Source organism: Parasteatoda tepidariorum, chromosome 9 (assembly GCF_043381705.1).
Source record: "Parasteatoda tepidariorum isolate YZ-2023 chromosome 9, CAS_Ptep_4.0, whole genome shotgun sequence".
Taxonomy (NCBI): domain Eukaryota; kingdom Metazoa; phylum Arthropoda; class Arachnida; order Araneae; family Theridiidae; genus Parasteatoda; species Parasteatoda tepidariorum.
In genome coordinates this window covers 88,761,422-88,781,309 of record NC_092212.1, presented here as the reverse complement: position 1 = coordinate 88,781,309, position 19,888 = coordinate 88,761,422, and the positions used below count along the sequence as shown (strand labels likewise).

Sequence of the window (19,888 nt, the reverse complement as noted above, 5' to 3'; positions counted from 1 at the left end):
CTACAGAAAAAAAATAGCTTAAAAGAAAGAATAGCAAAAAAAAGAAGGAAAAAAATTACTTAGATTTAAGATGAAATTGTCACAAATAAATTGCACCAAAAAGCATTTATTGAAATTAATAAAAAATTCAGGATTTTCGAAATCACGCTACAAAGTGGAAATAAGTGTTTAACAAAATAATTTATATTTACGATGAATTCCAATTAAAGAAAGCGCGTTAAACATATGTTTACTATAGAATTTATTAAAATTGAACGTGTCAAAACGCGATGACTCAAAAGTGCGATTAAAATTTTTTATTGTGATCAGTAGCTCTCGTGGGCCGCACTTCAGTAGTAGGCGGGCCGCAAGTTGTGCACCCCTATGATAATTGCAAGGAAAGGGTAAATAAGACTAAAGGAATTTACAGAGCAACAATAAAAAAATAATAGAAAATAAACTTTTTTATAGTTACGAAGTTGTTTAAAAAAATAATACAAATAAATAATCTGTGTGAAATCAAAATAAATCCAAATTAATGTAAGAACATTTTTGAACACAAAAACGCTACCGAAAGCTAGAAACGCTACCGTTGTTTTTGAACACAAAAACGCAATAAACAGTTAAAATATCCAATACATGAGCATCAATTAAAATATCAATTATAGGAAAATAAGATTGTAATAAAGTGTTACAATAAAAATAAATTATGTAAAATAAAAACATTAAAAAAGGCATATTTTTAATATCAAACCACCCTAAAAAGAAACTAACAAATCAAAGTACAAGCAAAATAATAGAGGATAAAATCGCATATTTTAGTCTGCTAAAAAATAAAATAAATTATCCTAAAATATGAAACAAAGATGCAAGACAACGAAAAATAAACGGAGAAATTACTAATAAAAAATAAACAAACTAATAAATAAAAAACTTCTCAAAAACTAAGTCATTCTAAAAAAATTTAATTTAATAAAAATACTACCTAATAATCTGCATTGAATCGAAGTAAAATCGTATTTCATCAGTTCATGAACTTTTGCAAGAAGAGAAGGAGAAAAAAACCCGGAAAAAAATAATAGAAATGCATTTAGTCAAGATTTTCTGTTAAAAAGAACAATTATTATAAATAAGATGGATAGATAGATAAAAAAAGAAGTATAAATTAAGATGTTAAAGAAACGAAATTAATAATAAATAACTAAAAAAAAAATTGCTTTCATGATAAATACTAAATCAGCACAAAAAGTAATACTATATAAAAAAAAAAAAAGTAACATATAACTTATCTGAAGTGTAGGAAACTAACGCTCGCACTGTTCAATTTTCTTAGTACCATTGAATGACCATGGAACAGCCAAAGTGACTCTCTATTATAAATCACTGTCACTGTACTAATTATGCCCTGCCTAAAGGCGACGCTCCCTGAGTGCGAGACTTACCACTGATTTTGCCAATTCAGATTTTTTTTATCTGGGTATGGATGCACCTAATAAAGATAGGTGTGGAAAAACTTTTTTTCCTTCTTAATTTTCAATTTCGAAAGGGGAAATGTCGCAAATTACGTTATCAAAAACGTGCAAGTACGTTACAAGTAAAATTACGTTTTTCGGTGACAATTCCATGACTTATCAAGTCTGGCGCGTACGGACCCTGTGATTAAGAGATATAAAATAAAACAATTACAAATTATTATAAAGCAAATAAATAAGTTATTAAAAAAGATTCATTTGTGACCGCAGCACTTTTTATTGTATTTAAATGAACATTTTAAGTTTTAAGAAGAATCGAAATATTCATTATATTCAAAAAAATTCAATTTACAATATTTACGACGCACGATCTTGCAAACGCAGAGTTAGCAAAGCGATAACATTGATATTAAAAATAAATTAATAAATAAATAAAAAGCTGAAAAATATTAAATGAAAAAAGTTTGGTACTTAAATTAATCTATCTAATATTACAATGCATTGTCAAATCATCATGGTATGTGATATAGATCATAGCCGAAATTGCAATAAGCGCAAAAATAAAGACCAATTTCTATAATAACGAGAAAAAAATAATTTAAGTAACAATATAGAAGTGTCATATTTAAATATATGGAAAATGCAACATAGAGTTATTGATTGGCTTGGTAATTGTGATAGTGTCGAATCAAACACCTCATTTGAAAAATATCGTCAAATAAACTAGTTACTATTAAAGAAAGAAAACCATTTCTTAATTTATCAATTTATTTAGTTCTATTTAAAATGGGCGGTCAAATTAAAGCTGCATTGCGATCATTCAGAAAAAGAAAAAAAAATTGCAAATAACACATGTTGTATCTTCAAATAAATTTCCTTTTTTAATATTTTTGAGGTACAAGCATACAGCTATAAATAAATTTAATACTAATAAATAAAGGAAAGTTACGTATTTAAATTTACCGATATANTCAAATTAAAGCTGCATTGCGATCATTCAGAAAAAGAAAAAAAAATTGCGAATAACACATGTTGTATCTTCAAATAAATTTCCTTTTTTAATATTTTTGAGGAACAAGCATACAGCTATAAATAAATTTAATACTAATAAATAAAGGAAAGTTACGTATTTAAATTTACTGATATAATTACATCACTCGTAATGTCTGTTCAGTTATGAGTAAAAAATTTAGAAAAAATTCTAAATGTAAGAAAACGTTTCCTATTCGAATTAGCTTATTTAGTATCAATTAGGATGAACAGTCGAACAAAATAATAAGTAAGGAAAGAAAGGGAGGGAAAAAAGCGATTAATTGAATTAAGTATGCTTCATCTGCAAATAAATTGTGTGCTTGATTCAACTTTTATGAGGAGCAGTCATACCTTTGCACACACTAGTAATAATATAAATAAACAAATTAATAAAAAGATCCGACTGCTAGGACAAATTCAAATGAAAACGAAAAAAATTTGAAGTTTTATAGCGCTAAACAATATTTTAAAAGAGTAAAAAAAAAAATTTAAAAAAACGGATATGTTTATACTGTTTATACTCCTGGCAGCGTGCCAACGAAGAATGAGAAAAATATTTAAAAAGAAAAAAAACGGAATAAAAATTATTGTATGTTAATATAAATTCTTAAAATAACTTGTAATGAAACATAACTTGAAACTTATTATTGTAAGAATTGTATTGCGTCATTGTAAAAAAAAGTTTATTTTAAAATTAGAATTTTTTTTCTTTTTTTTTTGGATAAAAAAGCTTTTTTATTTCGTAGTTAATTGTCTAAGTCCCTTCACTTTTGAAATCAAAAGTAAAAATTTCTTTCTTCCTTCAAAAGAATAAAGCTGGGCAGAGGGGGGTGGAGGGTCCAGAAGATACATGAGAATGTATCTTTTATCTATATGACCTAGTCTGACCCCTAAAATAAAAATTGTCTACAGGCTTTGTGAACAAGATTTTTTCCTTAAAAAATTCTTTCCAGGAAAACTCTTGCCAGGCCTACTGACCATCACCATAGCGGTATGGTTTCTTAAAATAAGCAATACGTCCATTTCTAAGAAAAAGAAATTTTTCTAAAAAGGGAAAATAGGAACCCACACAGCTGCAGGATGGGTTGCATTCCCTGAGGAACTTCTTGGAAGATCTTTTATTTAAACTACTAACTTCAAGAGGAAATAGTAAAGAGGGGGGGGGGCGTTTTGGAATCTCATTTACCCATAGCTTTTGTGCTAGAGGGAAGACAAGTTGATTTCAAGAAAAGTATCACTAAGCGGGGGGGGGGACAGGACAAAAAAAATCCTTTCTTACACGAAGGTGGTATCTTTTTGGAGGGGACAAAACAGGGCGCATTTAATTATATCAGGGTGGGATAAAAGGAGTAATGGGCAATAGGGCGGATATTTTATATCAAAAGGGCATACGGGGCGGGCCGCCCCGTAAACCCCGCTTAGAATGAACCCTGTAAAATGCAAGCACTTTCATCTAGGTTCAAAGCTTAAATATTCTATTGATTTAGTTTCATAGTTTCCAAAAAGACTTTTTTTTTTATTCACAATTGTAATTATTTAATTGCTTTTAAAAATTGCTCATATAAAAATTTAATTACCTATATATTGTATGAAAAATTATTTAATTTCGGAGGTAAGTTAGTGATGGGCTGAAAATATTAAACACAATAAAAAAGAATAAATTTTAAAAAAAGTTATGGTCACCATATTACGATCACTGGTTACCCATTGGTCAAATGCTTTTTTTTACTCAATTGACTCCATTAAACAACACAACATTTCAAATCATGGGTCGCAAAAACTGTCTCTATAGATGTTTGTCTTCGAATTGGTTTTCGAATCCTGCCTATGTACACGTTTCAAGACATGACTAAATTCTTCTGCTTCTTCAGCATTCATATTTATATTGAAATCAACGTCAAGCCAGTAATTTTACGTTAATAATAAAAAGAATATAGAAATACTTTAAAGTAATATTATGTAAATACATTAAAAATGCCGGCTAGTGAAAAGAAAAAGAATAACAGCAGCGGTCGCCATAGTAACACATGCACACTGTTTACTATTAGTCTTAAACACAGTGTGTGGCCGCCATCAAACCCAAACTAAGACCCATTTTTTGCCCATAGGTAATAAATGGATAAAAGAAATAAATAAAAGCATAAAATATTATTTTTTTTTAAAAGTCTAAAACTTCAAAACAGAAAAATATTGTTAGAATTATTATTATTGATAGCAAATGAATTTTGTCATTTATAAGGCACATTGCTAAGAATTATTTCATTTTTTTAAGTATCAGAATGACATAGAATATCTACACAGTTTCTGTCTCTCACATGAACAGCTGCCACCCACTCCATAAAAAAACAGACCTACCTGATATTCACGAGCAAGGAATGATTCTGAGTCATTTCGTTCTTCGGTGGTGCGTAGTTTCTTATTAGCATGATCTGGATCTTCGTTAGTTGCCATCGCTATATTTTAATGGCGCAACTGAAAATGGTCCTGCAATAGATCATTTTTTTAAAAAACTTTTATTTATTTTGTAAATATCTAACAACATTTTCAAAAAGAATTCAAGTTTTAAAATTTTGTGTTCACACTTCGGTAACTATTACAAGGAAAAATCAAACCCATATAACATATGAATAATTTTTTTTTTTCAAACAAGACTTTTGTACAATGGACAGAAACAATTGCACAGTGGTAGATGGGAGTTTTTCTACAAACAGGCTAAAAGAATGTAAATGAATGAAATTGCTTTTTTATACATGAAATGAGTAAGTTATTCCTTAAATATAAAGTCTAAAGATGTCTTTATTATATTATTTCAAAGGTTTCATACATTATTTAAAATAAAAATTTTTTTAATTTAATTTTAATTGGTTGAAATCCTTTACTTGCATTTAGAAAACAAAACCAGGTAGAAAAATCATCAAATTTACTAAATACCAATTTTTAAAAGAATCTCGCACCGATCGTAGAACCAACTGTCAAACCAAATACATGACATAATAAGCCTATAATTTGTCAATAGTATGAATTCTTCTTGACATTCACTTGGACCCACGGTGGTGACAAGGTAGAACTATTTCTTGTCCCCAGAAATAAGGGTTTGCAGCAACAAAATTAAATTTTGGAGCACCTTAAATCTTTTGGACATTTTTTTTCTTCTGATATATTAAAAATGATTGAAAAAATATCCTTTTATAATGATTCAGAAAAAATATTTTTATAAACCAAAATATTTTTCAAATTGTATTTCCTATTAGAAACAGCTTTAAAGAATAACCCCATCAAAAAAAACTTTGTTTCTGCCTTACTAAACCACTGGATGCAGATGAGTTTCTCTTATTCCTTATATTAAAGTTGTACATTGAAAAATTATAAATTTATATAGTATACTATTTTCCACTAAGAATTCAAAAATGTCTCTTATTATATAAAAAAAAGGTCAATTAACTTTTTTACAGTTTAGAAACTAATAAAAACAAGAGAAAAATCTTATATATTAGGAAAAAAGGATCACCCACCCCCACAAGCTGGTTATGGGGAGCTCTAAGGGGAGCCCCACTCTGAAAAAGCCACTGGAGAGAAAGAGGTAAGTTTTCAGACCGAAGTGATGTATGCATGCTAATGCAAACGTAGGAACATTCGCCGTTAGTTACCTACTTGCTCCGCCAGTGCTTGTTAGAGGGAACATTATATTCTTATATATTATAATTAAATTCCAAAATATTATATTTATACAACGTAAAATAATTATCTCTTTATTTTTCAAACTTTTTTAAGAATTCACTTATTTATTTAAACAGCACATGAAGAAAACAGTCACAAAAATATTTATTCTATTTACAAAACTAAGCATTTATTTTAATTAATACAATAAATGATTCTTATAATTATTATCAATAGATATAAAAATAAATAAAAGTATAAATAAGTCAAACAATTTTATAATTTAGAATAATACAGCAGTAGCACACATTATATAATCTTGTCTCGTGAATGTAGAGGCTAAAAAATTTCTTTTGAAAAGAGATAAGACGTAAAAAGTTAGGTATACTTATTAAAATAAAAATTTTATTCACTAAGAGGATTAAAGCATCAATCACTAAAACTCACTTTAAAAAAATTATGATTTTAGATTAAAATTAGAATATAATTTCAGTGTTTTCATTACAGAGCGAGAACGCGAGAATCTCGCATATTTTTTCCTTCTCTCGCAATAAGAAATGATAAACGCGAGAAGTTCGCGCACTCTATTAATCAATTTCAAAATGCGCGAATTTTGGAAAAAATTTCGTCTTTTGCCATTTTTAATAAAATCTGTTTCACTTTTCTTCCTTGATATTTCATTATTTTGAACATCGGTCCTAGTTATGTAGCTTCCCTATTTACCAGTATTGTTCAGAACCGGTGCGAACAGCAGAACCCCTTTCTCTGCAGCCACGTGTTCACCGTAGGTTAGATTTATTCATGAAGACGTTTACATTTTTTGTGCATGAAAGTAAGATGGACAAATACCTTGTTAAGGCAGCATCTTCTACTCCGTAGCGGACAAATGAAAATGAAACTAATGTCTGAAGAAACGGTCAAATCGAAACAAATACGGATATTTTTCAGTCAAATAAATGTAATAGCTGATGAAAAAGTAGATATTGAACATTTTCCAAGTAGCAGCAAATGATGCAGCAAAAATATTCAATTAGAAGATGTTAAAAATGTATTATAATTAAAGAAATAATTTTTTCCCAAGTCTACTCGTGTTTTTTTAATTTTTAGAAATCTCACTTAACTTTTTGAAACCTCACCCTGTTTTCGAGAAAGGGTGAGAAATTCTCTCCCATTTTTTTTTCTGTAATGAAAACACTGATAATATACATTTCTCTAGAAAAGATTTCTCTGCAAGAACTGGTATAATAAAAACAAGGGAAATTCCCTTTATGTAAAGCTTAATAGATCCATTGAAGGTAAGAAGAATATTCATTTTAATCTTTCATTTATAATAGGTTTAAAAACTTTATAATTATTTAATTTCTTTCAAAGAACTGTTTATTTCACATACTTACCTACAAGTGTTACCATTAACAAACGGCTAACACAAACCGAAACTTATGAGACAACATTTTACTCGTACGTTTAGTGTTGCCAAGCAACATTTTAGTGTTGCCAGACTGTGAAATTAACAAATACTACAACTTTCTTGGACTCTTGAAACTCTTGGTAGGGTTGTGAAAATATTTTCCAAAGTTTTAGTGACATTTGAATGAAGCAGAAATAAGTAGCCTAAGTGAATTTTGTTTTCTCTTATAAACATTAATGAGTAAATAGCCGTGCTGAACAGGAAAGAAGATAATCTATCGAAACACGTAAATTTTTAGTATTTTTATTACTTTTCTTATTGTATTTTAAGAGGACGACATACCACAGGAGAAACTTTTCTTCTCTAAATCTCTTCCACATCCGTTAGTAATTTAAAATCAAGCGAAAGTCAGTTCAGACTAATCTAGGGAAAGCCATGAAGTTTCAATGGCTAAAAAAAATTTCAAAGTATCAAATTGCAAACAAATTATGGAAGAGAACTTCTCCATTGCATAATCCTAAGTTATCTTCTGATTTTAATTTGGATATTTTAAGTTTTTTTTTGGTATTTTAAATTTCAATACTGTATTAAATTCCCTAGTTTTGTCTGAACTCACATTTTCTGTATTTTAAATTAGTTTTTTTGTGACGAAAAGTTTCTCCCGTGGTATGACATCGTCTTCACTAAATTAATTTATCTACATTTTTCTTGTTGTCATTTTCCTTCAATTTTTTATTGAATACTTATTGTTTGAATTTATAATTATGCCAAAATTTTACATTCTTCCGTTTTGTTCTCTTACTATTTGTCTCATCAAAACTCTCGAGATAAAACTATGTTTGTTAACTAAGCAATTAAATTGTTAATTTGAATTTTAGAGACTCAGTGTAAAAGTGGCTAAAATTTTAGTAAGCGTGTTAACCAGGGCCGGATTAACCTATAGGCGCACTAGGCACGTGCCTAGGGCTTACGAAATTCAGGGGCCTATGAAAAACTTGGGAGAAAAAAATTTGTTGACAAAAATAATTTCATTTATTTTTGTCAACAACACTTGTTGTTTTTAAAGCTAAATAGTTTTAAAAACAACAAGTGTATTTTGCACAAAATTATGAAGATACAAATAAAAATATGATTATTTTGCAGAATCTTATGATCTAATATATTACTTTTTTGCGATTTTTGGATTCAACGAAATCTTGCATTATGCTGTTGAATTCCAAACTACGCAAAATGTCTTATTCAATAGACATAAGTGCGAGCGATGCCAAACGATCTTGATTCATTGTTAAACCCAAATAATTTTTTATCAATTTTAATCTGGAGAACATAGCATATATTTTGAAAAGAGGGGAGGAGTGGGAGAAGGAGGGGATGACCCAAAAACGGCTATGCCTAGGGCCTACGAAAGGTATAATCCGGCTCTGGCGTTAACGTATCTTATTTAGTCTTGTTTGTTCTGCAGATATTTTCCTTTTTGAAATTCTAAAACTTTTTAGTCTTAAATTATATTGTAATATTTATTCATGAGATGTATCAATGAAAAAACAATTGACTTCTTCTGCAACACCTTTTTTAAAAAATTATTTTTTTTCTTCTTCTTAAGAACAAACTGTTTCCGCTGAACGAAATCTTTAATGCATTCTACCTCTTGATGGTTCTAAAAGGAATTTGTTCCTTTAAAAGGATGTGATTTGTTTTTTATAAATGCAATCTATACCTTTTCATGTTTTTATAAATGAATTTAACATTAAATAATTTTCTTGGGATTTATCAGATAATTTATCTTTTATCATTGTTTTCATTAGACTGTGGTTTCTAAGGACCGAAGCGACGTTACATCACTCATATTCTGCATTGATTGTTTTTATAATTATTTATGAACTTTAAGTTTGTTGTTACTACAACTTTAATTTTTACTTCTTAGAATTGCATTTTAATGTTGTTCTATTATTTGATCTTTAAATCTAAAATATTTGATGCCGCATTTAACCTAAACTAATCATGTATAAATGTGAATAGTAATTATTTAATGTGTTTATAAGTTCAAACCATTCATTACGCTTCAGGACCCACTTTTTCTGTATTTCTGGGTCCTTTTTCCTCTTACTCCCTGAATGCTGCGGTCTGAAAATCTCTACCTCCTTTATTTCCGAATCATCCTAGAATTTGTTAACCAACTTTTCCTTTTTTATCCGAGAGCTATGTTAGTCATCTTACCTTAACAATGGGGTGTGTTAAGGATTTGAAACCGGAGACTTTTACAGGGCTGATTCTATTCTGGAGGTATCATGGAATTCCAGGTTTTTCATATTATCCTTCCGGGTGAAAAAAATTAAGAAGCAGGGCATGTGATTTTTCTAGGAATATCGCGGAATTCCACATTTCTCAAGACTGTTGGTTCTCAGATTTTCGCTAATCAAAAACTTGTAATCCGACAAAATTTTTACAGAGTTTCTTAATCTAAAATCCAAATTTTGAAACTTTCACTAATTCATGCTGATGAGACACTTACATACAGCCGATTCTTCTGCCAATACGCCAATTGATTCCTTTGGTTTGGCGGATTTTCACCATTTTGAATATATAAAATGTGCCGGAATCCGCTAATATCGCGATTCATATTCATATTACTTGAATATCAAGCATTGATTTTTGTATTTACCTAATTTAAAAGTTACACATTGCGATTTGTATTCACGTGGTTTAAAAATCGTACATTGTGATTCGTTTTCACTAGATTTTAAAAATCTACCATCGTGATTCCTGTAGGAACTGAGATTAGTTACTATAAAGGTGAGATGTTCATCATTTGTGGGTAATTTTATTATAAATATTATTGGAAAAAAATTATGTTAGATACGAAGCATGTATGGTGTATAAATTGATATCGTGATATTGATTTTTTGCCCATATACCCTATGGCATAGTTTTTTTGAGCTTTCTGCGACTATTCTCTCTAGTACTAATACTTTTCTGAAAGGCATTTTTAATAGTAGCAAATATATATGTCACTAATTTAAAGTAACAGAAGCATTTTCTGTTTACAAAAAAAAAGCCTTCATGCATAGAATAGAACAGTATATAATATTTTTCAATTATAAATGCACAAGAATTTTTTTAAATCTGCATATAAAATAATACTTCTAATATATATTCTCCTGTTCTAAGAAAATTTATTTGTACAGTTAACTTTTTTAAAGCTTTTGCAATTTAGAAATTGCATTTTATAATACCAATCTGCAATTCTAGCTCAAGTTAGTCATAGCGGATTTTTTTTATTCTCAAAGAAAAGTTTTTTAAAAAATACATATCACAAGTTCTTCCTCCACCTCCGATTTGCGGGAAAGGCGTTTTTTGAAAATAATTTTGCTGAAAGGAGCGAAAAGTTCTGCAGGAAAAGAAAACTTTTCAAGAGATTCTGCAGATCAAAAAAAACTTTTTTGCTTTCCACATAAAAAATCTTTCTGCAAGAACTCTGTAATGTTCTGCGACAATGTCACCGTGTCACCACGATTTTGCTTGCCTTGCCTTGTTACTTAACAATAGATGGCGCTGTTGAAATAGATTTACATTTTTACTTCTCAATTTTTAATAAATATAGTCCATGTCGTCGTGAAGTGTGGTGCTTTTGTTTCTTGTGTCGAGCTTTTCTTGTGTGTGTATAAAACATCTGCTACGGGGCCCATAAAATTTTCGGGGGTTTTCATTTTGTGTCTTTTAGAGATAAGAACTAGGGTTACAATGAAAAAAAAATTTGCTCTCTCGTTCTTTAATTTTGACTCATTTCACTTTGGGGAATTAGCTAATACTACAATCAATACTTATTAAAAATGCACTCCGTAAAAAATAAATAGATAAAATATGTGAAACTTCTTGTGCCTACACAATAGAAAAGTACTAATAATATGAATCTCTTCTTCAAAGATATACATAATTAGGGAGAAAAGCATTTAGTTGACTTATTTATAATATTTCAACAAAGAATTAAAATCAAAATTTCTATTTCATTTTAAAACAATATTATCTGCTCATTTTCACCTTCTATTAATATAGAAGAAAAGAATATTTTATTTCTAAATTTAGCTTAATTTTTCCCATCTAAATCAGTTGACGCAATATATGAAAAAATTTATGTTTTGTCTCATTGATGTGTCATATCATTCTCCCATATGTTTTTTTCCGGGTTTGTATCACAAACACAAATCTTTGTCCTTGATTTGCAGAAACAAAGTTGCATGATTGAATTAAAACCTCAACTACAAAAAGATATTAATTTGTAGTTTAAATTATGTAAAAAGTTTTTATTTATTTGTCTTTTTTTTAATTTTTGGTGCCAAAGAAAATAAATATTCTACGAAAATTACTCTGTAATAGTAAAAAAACACTAAATGCTGTTTTTGCAAATGGTGGTTAACCTCATTCAGAAATGAAAAAAACAACAACTTCAGACTGTTTCGAAAATGAAATTTGAATTTTGCTTAATTTGCAAAGCAGGGTTGAGGTTTTGGACGTCACAAACAGGTTTTGGATAGGACACGTGGGTTTTACTGTCTTAAACTGAATAAAACTGACCTAAACTGTCTTAAAGTGTGCAAAAACTTGAACATTGGTAAAAGGTAAAAGTCCTATATGTGTAACCATTGTACGCATAATAATTACATAGATTAATAAATGTTTGATACTTTTTATACAATTTGCTTTAACTTGATAATGGAAAATAATATGATATAATAGGAAAAGATTTATAACTTTTGAAGCTCCACAATTCATTGAACGACAAAAGTGAATACCTAATCCTTTAAACATGAATAAATATGCTTTTAATACTGAAAAATTATTTTTTTGCGTAAGGATAAATAAGGCAATATTAAAAATAATAATAAACATTTTTAATAAAACAAAAACTTGTCTTCATTTTGTTTCTTGCTCCAAAATCTTTTTATCTTTCACAATAATTTTTTTTTTTTTTTTAAATTGTGACATAATTTGAATAAAAAGGGTTTTAGACAGTTTAAGACTGTTTTGGGCAAAGGGGTTTTGGACAGGACGGTTTAAACCGTGGATTAATCCATTCTGTCCTAAAACTTGCCAACTCTGTTGCAAAGAGTCTGTAATAATAAAAATAAAATAAAAAATCTGAATGATTTAAAACAATTGTTTTTAAAGAAGCATTGAAATTTATTCAGACTATTGAAAGAATTCTCTGGTTAAATTTAGGTAATAAAAGCATTCAATGTTAAAGCCAATATTTTTGGTTGGAATTAAAATTACCTTGAATGATCAAAGATCAGGTTGTTAGTGTTCAGCAAACTGAATAGTAATTGTTTTTATATATTTTAGAATGGCTGGTTTTACTGATGCTGCATTGGAAAAGAAATTGACAGATTTAAATAATTCACAGCAAAGTATACAAACTCTGTCCTTGTGGCTCATTCATCATCGAAAACACCATAAAACTATTGTGCAAGTATGGTTTAAGGAACTGAAGAAAGGTAAATTTATTTTGATTTATATATGCGTCCTGTTCCAATTGAAATCTATTTTGATTTATATATGCTTTGTCTTCCAAGTTAAAAGATTCTTTTTACATACATGAATCCATTTTTTTTTAAAACCTGAAATACACGAGTCTCTTATTTATTCACTTTTTTTAATTTAAAGCTTTTACGTGTTTACTGAATCATTAATTGTTTTATACTTTTAATTAATAATCTTGAATCGAAACATATTTTTGATAAACATTTTCCATTATTATCACAATTTCTTTGATGTACGGTCCACAGTAGCACCTGAACAAAGTAGATGGACGCTGTTATGGGCCCTCTTTTACCCTCACTGTATCCTCAGGCAGCAGATTTTAGCATAGTGGGAGAATACTCAAGAATTTTTTATGACGTCATCCCGTGTCCTAACCTGAAACAAACAAAGAGCACAGATTCTGCTGATTTGACACAATTATCGATCATATTTCCAACAGAAATAATGCATCTATATTCCAATGACTTTTCAATCAGTGACTCAATGACAATCTTCTTAAATTAAATCACTTTTCCATTGATTTTTTGCTACGCTTTTCCACATAGTTTCAAAAATCTTTATTTTTTTTAAAAATATGGTTTAGTGTCTTAAAAATTAGAAATAGTGCATTGAAATAAACCAATTTTCACATTTAATTGCATAGTGCTTAGAGTTTTTAAAAAGTGCTTAAAGGTGCTTATTTTAGTTTTTGAAAAACCCTTGAAGGTGCTTTTTTCATTGGGTGTTTTTAAAAAAATATTTAATTTCCCTTTTCGAAAACGAGTTTCGAAAACGAAATTTTCAATTATTTCCATGGAATTTAATAGCTTTTAAATGATTTTTAATGCTTTATTATCACACACAGGAAACTAGAATCGAAATCATCTTTTCACGTGCTGGATTATTGACAGTTCACCAACCACGGGGTTTTATTGATCAATTTTTTGTTATTGCCAAGAATTTTCACGAGGTTTTTAAAATCTTTATTTCTTCTAATGTTTCATTGTTTGTACAAATTTTTTTGAAGAAGTCACTTTTTGAAACACTGGATTTGTGATGATTTTATTGTATATGTGGCTTTATTGATCCCATTTTCAACAGTATAGTATTTCCACACAATTTTTAATCTTTTGATTTATTTTTTAGTAATACTATTACGATCTGCATATTTTGAATCACTCTTTTAAATAATCACTATTGAACGCTCTAGTCATGACGAATTAATCTCAAGTTCACAATATTTTCAAAATTTTTCTTTAAATTTGCTCATTCTGTAACTGAGTGTATGATTTGTAGCAGAAGAAATCTTTTTTATGCAAAACAGGAGTAAAAATGTGATTTTTTTTTACCTTGTTATAAAATGCCTCCGAAATCACAAATCGTTTCCTTGATATCTAAATTTTTTTATTTATCATATAAAGCGAAATTGGAAGCCACATAAAAATCATTAAAAAAAAAACAAAGGATTTCCATCCCTTCGTATTTTTTAACAGTTCACAATTGTAAAAAACAATAAAATTGTTTATTTTGATTGTTGGAAAAGTATCCAGAAAATAGACCCTTTCGGTAAATGGACGTCCAGGCTTATTTTTTAATTTAACTTAATTAAATATTTTTTTTTCTTACCATCTTTATTTCATTATTTATTTCCATGAAAAAGAATTGCAGCTTTAAAGGCTTATTTATAGTTGAAATAAACTTATTGTTTGAATTTCTAAGCGTCTTTTTTGTTGTTGTAATAATTGCGATAATAAGGGAAAATAATTTGAAAATAACCAATTACTTACTTCTATAAATTTTCTTCCATTTCTTTTTTTTTTACTGAAGTTAGATAGAAAAATACTTAAGTAACTTTATTTTTACAGCTTCTGAAATTTACCCTAACAAAATCAAAGGTGCCTGTGGAAATATTTTCAGGTGATGAAACTAGGAAAGCATTTAATATTTTTAAAATTGTCGATAATTTTTTATAATGCAAAAATATGTTTACGTGAGCACATCAGAAATTTTTAACAATTCAATAATCATTTAAAACTACTATGTGCTGAAGCAAAGTCTTTGCCAAAATATTTACATAATGTTTGAGTTTTTTTTTTTAAAGTAATAAATATTGTGTTTTATCTAAATTAAATTTGCACAAACATGTTATTGAATACATGAATGAAAAAAAGAGAAACATTTTTACATTATTTCAGGCTTCATTTGCCTCACTCTGATATCTCTTGAATTGAAAAATCTTCATTGAGAAAAATCTCTTGATCATTTCATCATGATCATGTAAAAGTCTTTTAAAATATTTTTGAGTGCTTGAAAAGTATTTGAAAGGTGCTTATTATTGTTGAAAGATATAGCTATGCACCCTGTGATTAGATTGTTATTTTGGCAGCTACAATATTCCTTGTATTTTTAGAAATCCTGATATTTTAACATGATATTGTGAGAAATTTGATTCTATTTCAAACTTCTTTGTAGCTTAAAAGGAGCTTTTTTATAAAAAAATAAAAAATAAAATGCAAGCCAACCTGTTTCCATCATTTCTGCATCTTTCATTTTCCCTTATGCATAGTATTGTTTTAAGTCCTGTCGCAAATGTAATGAGATTTGCCTTTTTTACTTTGAATTGTTCAAATTTATTTAATTTTTTGCAAACATAGTCTAAGTTAACTGATAAACATTTACTATAATTGATGTCACATGTCTGTCTAAATGCTTGGGCGTGTGGCCTTTCACTCAAAAAAGTTGAGCACTCCTATTCTAAATCGGGAGATTTTTTAAAATTACAATATATTTTAATTACAAAATGTCAAATAATTTTTACAGGCAGTCTGACCCCTTTTAATGTCTCTGCAAAATTATTATACATTTAAATAATAGTATCTTTAGTATTTAGAGTTTTTCAAAAGATATGAGATGAAAATTAATTTTGAATAGTTAGCAATTTTTACATGTTCTTTTTTTTAGTTTCCTTTTACGTTGTCAAATAAGGAAATGGATTGTTTCTTATTTTAGCTCCCTCTTCTTTTTTTCTTTCTTTTTTTTTAAATTTTTGAAGAAAGAAAAGTAATCCTTTTTTGGTAGAGAGAGCAGAAAATATATTACTATTTTAATTTTTTTTTTTTAAATCTTACTCAGAATTACTGAAAATCTTCTGAGTTCTGAGGAGGTCAATTGCATTGAATTAAATAACAATAATAATTCTGAAATGTAACTAAAACGCATTAAATCTAAACTAGATTTTCTAATATTGAGGCTCCCATTTTTCAAGGGAAAAAAAAAGAAAGAAAGAAAGAAAATTACTCTAATTTCAAGATCATAAATATTTAGAAAATTAAAAATGGGTATTTTGTATTGAGAATACTGCAGCACCAAAAAAATTTATGTTGCTTCTAACAGGGTTATAAGTACAAAAACACACCAACCTATTTTTTATTATGCTTAAGTAGCTCTCTCAACTTGATCATTTTCATAAATGTTTGTTTCTTTTTAGCCAAGCCAAGTAGAAAATTGACATTTATGTACTTAGCTAACGATGTCATTCAAAACAGCAAAAAGAAAGGACCCGAGTTTTCAAAGGAATTCAGTACTGTATTACACAAAGCATTTGCTCACGTTTGTGAATGGTAAGAGTTCCCTTTTATAAATGTGATTGCTCATCATATGGCATGGTCATTGTTGTTTTTCAATTTTTAAATAATATTGCATTTAACTAAATTCAGATTTTTTTTATGATACTTGTTTGTTTTTATTTCATTAAAAACAAATTGAAAGAGGATTATAATTTTTAACTTTTTATTTATTGGAATAGAAAGTTAACTTTTTCTGTCTCATACAGTGTTACAGACGCCAAAACTAGAAGTGGTCTCGAAAGAATTATCAATGTTTGGGGTGAAAGGAGTGTTTACGACAGCACAATTATTTCTGGACTCCGAGCTGCCATGCAACTAAAGGGAGTTCCAAGCCCTGTGGAAGCCAATAAGCCGGATGTCCGAGAGAAAATTAAAAGAAAAACTGCTGAAAGAAAGGTTAAAATATTTGGTAAGTTTTTCCACTCTTGTCATGTCTTTAAAATCACTGCTTTTTTTTTTTTGCCTAAAAAATCTTTTTCATTAATTTTTTTCAATTTTCCCAATAAATTTTTAAAAGCTTATATTTACAAAATAAGTTAAGCGAAGATTTATTTTTAAATTATTTTTTCTCACAATTTGTTGTTTATTAATTGTATATACTATCATTATATATTTAAATTTAATTTACCTGTACATGGTAATTTAGGACCGGGATCGTGCAATGTAACTGGAATTGAATTTAGGACAGGTGAAATACAAAATCAGGGTGGCCACCCATTTTGAAAACCTGGAATTATCAGGGAATTTTTTTTATACTGGAAAAAACCTGGGAAAGTCAGGGAATTTTAAAGAATATCTGGAATCTTTTTCTTCATTTAAATTATTTTACCATCAGTTATACCTTTTTTTAGACTGAAATTTATCGACAAACTGTTGAAATATCATCTACTTAGGAATACTTAGCTTGCATTAAAATTTGCTTCATTATAATCCTGTTAAATTGGAATGCTACATTAAACTCTCCCATGGTTGCTAAATGTATGAATAAATGTTTGACCTCTTTGAAGACTATGGAACTGTTCAGTTTAAGAAGGGCAAAGATTGTGGTTTATGTTGAAGAAAGGGCTAGGATATTTTCTTCTGTTTATAAACTGAGTTTTTTTTTTCTCTTCTAGTTTGTGGGCTGAATCCACTTATCAATCATTCAAGTATGTTCCCATGTTTTGGGGGTGTTTTTCTTTTCTTTTGACAAAATTATTCCAAATGTTTTAGTATTTTTAACTTTATAAAATTCTCCAAAACTTACTTGGTTATAATTTAATGATAGATTTTATATTGCACTATTCTTCTAAAAGATTTTGTACTCCCATCCAATGAATTATTTTTTTCTCATCTAAGCCAACCAATTACTCATTTTCTTACAATCGCTAACAGCTATGTATGTGGACAAATCGTTACAATTGTTGCATCGATGCTAATTTTCTCAGTTTCATTTTTATCTTTTGTAGCAAATTTTATTTTAAACGAAAGTCTCTTTTAAGGACTATATGTTAACATTTAATTCTACTGTTTTGTTGGTAAATATTTGATTTTTGATTCAAAGTTCTAATTGCATAATATTCATAATGTCAGTGGTCACATTGTCAAAATATGGGCCATTACATTTCCTAAAGTTTTTTTATTATTTAATTTGTTACTATTTAGCATTTTACATTTTTCTAAAATTTCATTTTTTACTATATAACTGTCAGAAATCAATTCTTCCTCAAATCAGTTATTTTCTGATGTTTTTTTACTTATTCTTTATCTTTTTTTTATTTCAGTTTTTTTTCTCAACATCAAATCAATCCAAAGATTGATAAAGGTTGAAGTTGGGTATTGGCAGCTTGAAACTAAACCTACTTCAGTGAACTATATAATTTTACAAAAGACTACATTTGTTTGTATGTAGAAAATGCAGTTAAATGCACTTTCTGCACTTAAATGCAGAAAAAACAAGAACAAGCAATAATTTTTAAAAAGGAAAAACAAATTGTAATAAAGTAGTCTTAAAATATATGTTAGAAAAGCTAAGTCTTTTATAATGATATTAGAATCCAGTCTAAACTTATTTTTTGTAAAATTAAGTATATTGAATATTATTGACTTCCAAACTACAGAAATGTAGTACCATGTTTAATTAAATGAGTTGCTTTGCTTTAAATACTCATAACTTTAATTCTTTGTTTTTAATATCAAAAGTATATTTAAAAGATAATATACATTCAAAAAAATAAATTCATACATGCAATGATAAATTTTGAGGGTATTTTGATATTAAGTTTTGGTGATGCATGCTCTTTATGAAAATGTTGTTCACTTTTGATATACTATACTCCTATAAAAGTATTTTTTTTTTTATTTGACTAGAAATTTAAAAAAAATTATTAATACTAATAAATACATTTGTATACAGCCAATTAGTAATGCATCAAGTTTTTTGTTGACAATAAAACTTAATTCTTATTCATTTTTGAACGATGTATTACTGTTTTGCATTTCTAAAATATCTTATTACTTCTATTCATATTGGTGAACATTATATTTCAGAACAAATTGAGATGGTTTTCAATTTTCTCTTGAAATATCTATAAAAAATGTATTAGTTAACAATAATGAAAAGTTAAATATTGTTTAGAATCATTAATAAATTATGCTAAGCAATTCCCAATGGGGAAAAAAAATCTTTTGTTTACATCTCCCATTTTTATAAAAGTGCTAGTTTAAGTGATTTTATTGAATATTACATAATAATCAAGTTATGTTGTCTTACTCTTTCAAATTGTTGGCATGTTTGTTTATTGTTTTTAAACAAATGTAAATTCAATTTCTTAACTGCTACTGTTTTCAGATGAGCCTCCTGCAAAAAAGAAACCCTCACCTAAAATAGAGACAGCCATCATTCAATCGCCACGTGGAGATCCCCCAGATGTATGTACAAGATAAATTTTTGCTTTCTGAATGTAATTTAGATATGTATGTATTTAGAAATGTATTTAGACAAACACACATTTCTTTTATTTGCTTGCTTATTGTTTGTTTGAATATCTAAATTAAAATAAAAACAACTTTGGTTTTAGCTGCTTTAGGCGCTTTTCCATTTTGATTTAATGTTTTAATTGTTAATTTACTTCATTATCTCTTTTGTTTTTGTAAATTGGATTCACTTTCTGATTAGATCTCTAAATGTGATGTAACTCATATGAGTGTTTATTATT

At 28.1% G+C, this 19,888-nt stretch overlaps 2 protein-coding genes across 10 annotated transcripts in view; one reads left to right on the top strand and one right to left on the bottom strand.

Annotated features, from left to right (window-relative positions):
• Positions 1-7,654, bottom strand: part of LOC107445069 (endoribonuclease Dicer) — a 40,332-nt gene extending 32,678 nt beyond the window's left edge. The window contains exons 1-2 of one of the 9 annotated variants that reach the window (XM_071185472.1): positions 7,535-7,654; positions 4,839-4,967 (exon numbers count right to left, since the gene is read on the bottom strand). In XM_071185472.1, the coding sequence (XP_071041573.1) occupies positions 4,839-4,934 (96 nt within the window). In that variant the 5' untranslated portion in view covers positions 4,935-4,967; positions 7,535-7,654. The other 8 variants (XM_016059389.3, XM_071185471.1, XM_043050648.2 and 5 more) reach the window with 8 other exon arrangements.
• A 40-nt stretch (positions 7,655-7,694) lies between these two features.
• Positions 7,695-19,888, top strand: part of LOC107445070 (regulation of nuclear pre-mRNA domain-containing protein 1B) — a 29,049-nt gene continuing 16,855 nt past the window's right edge. Inside the window, exons 1-5 of the mRNA XM_016059391.3 lie at positions 7,695-7,834; positions 12,889-13,040; positions 16,553-16,685; positions 16,898-17,100; positions 19,522-19,601. Of these exons, the coding sequence (XP_015914877.1) occupies positions 12,890-13,040; positions 16,553-16,685; positions 16,898-17,100; positions 19,522-19,601 (567 nt within the window). The 5' untranslated portion in view covers positions 7,695-7,834; position 12,889. The remainder of the gene's footprint in view (positions 7,835-12,888; positions 13,041-16,552; positions 16,686-16,897; positions 17,101-19,521; positions 19,602-19,888) is intronic.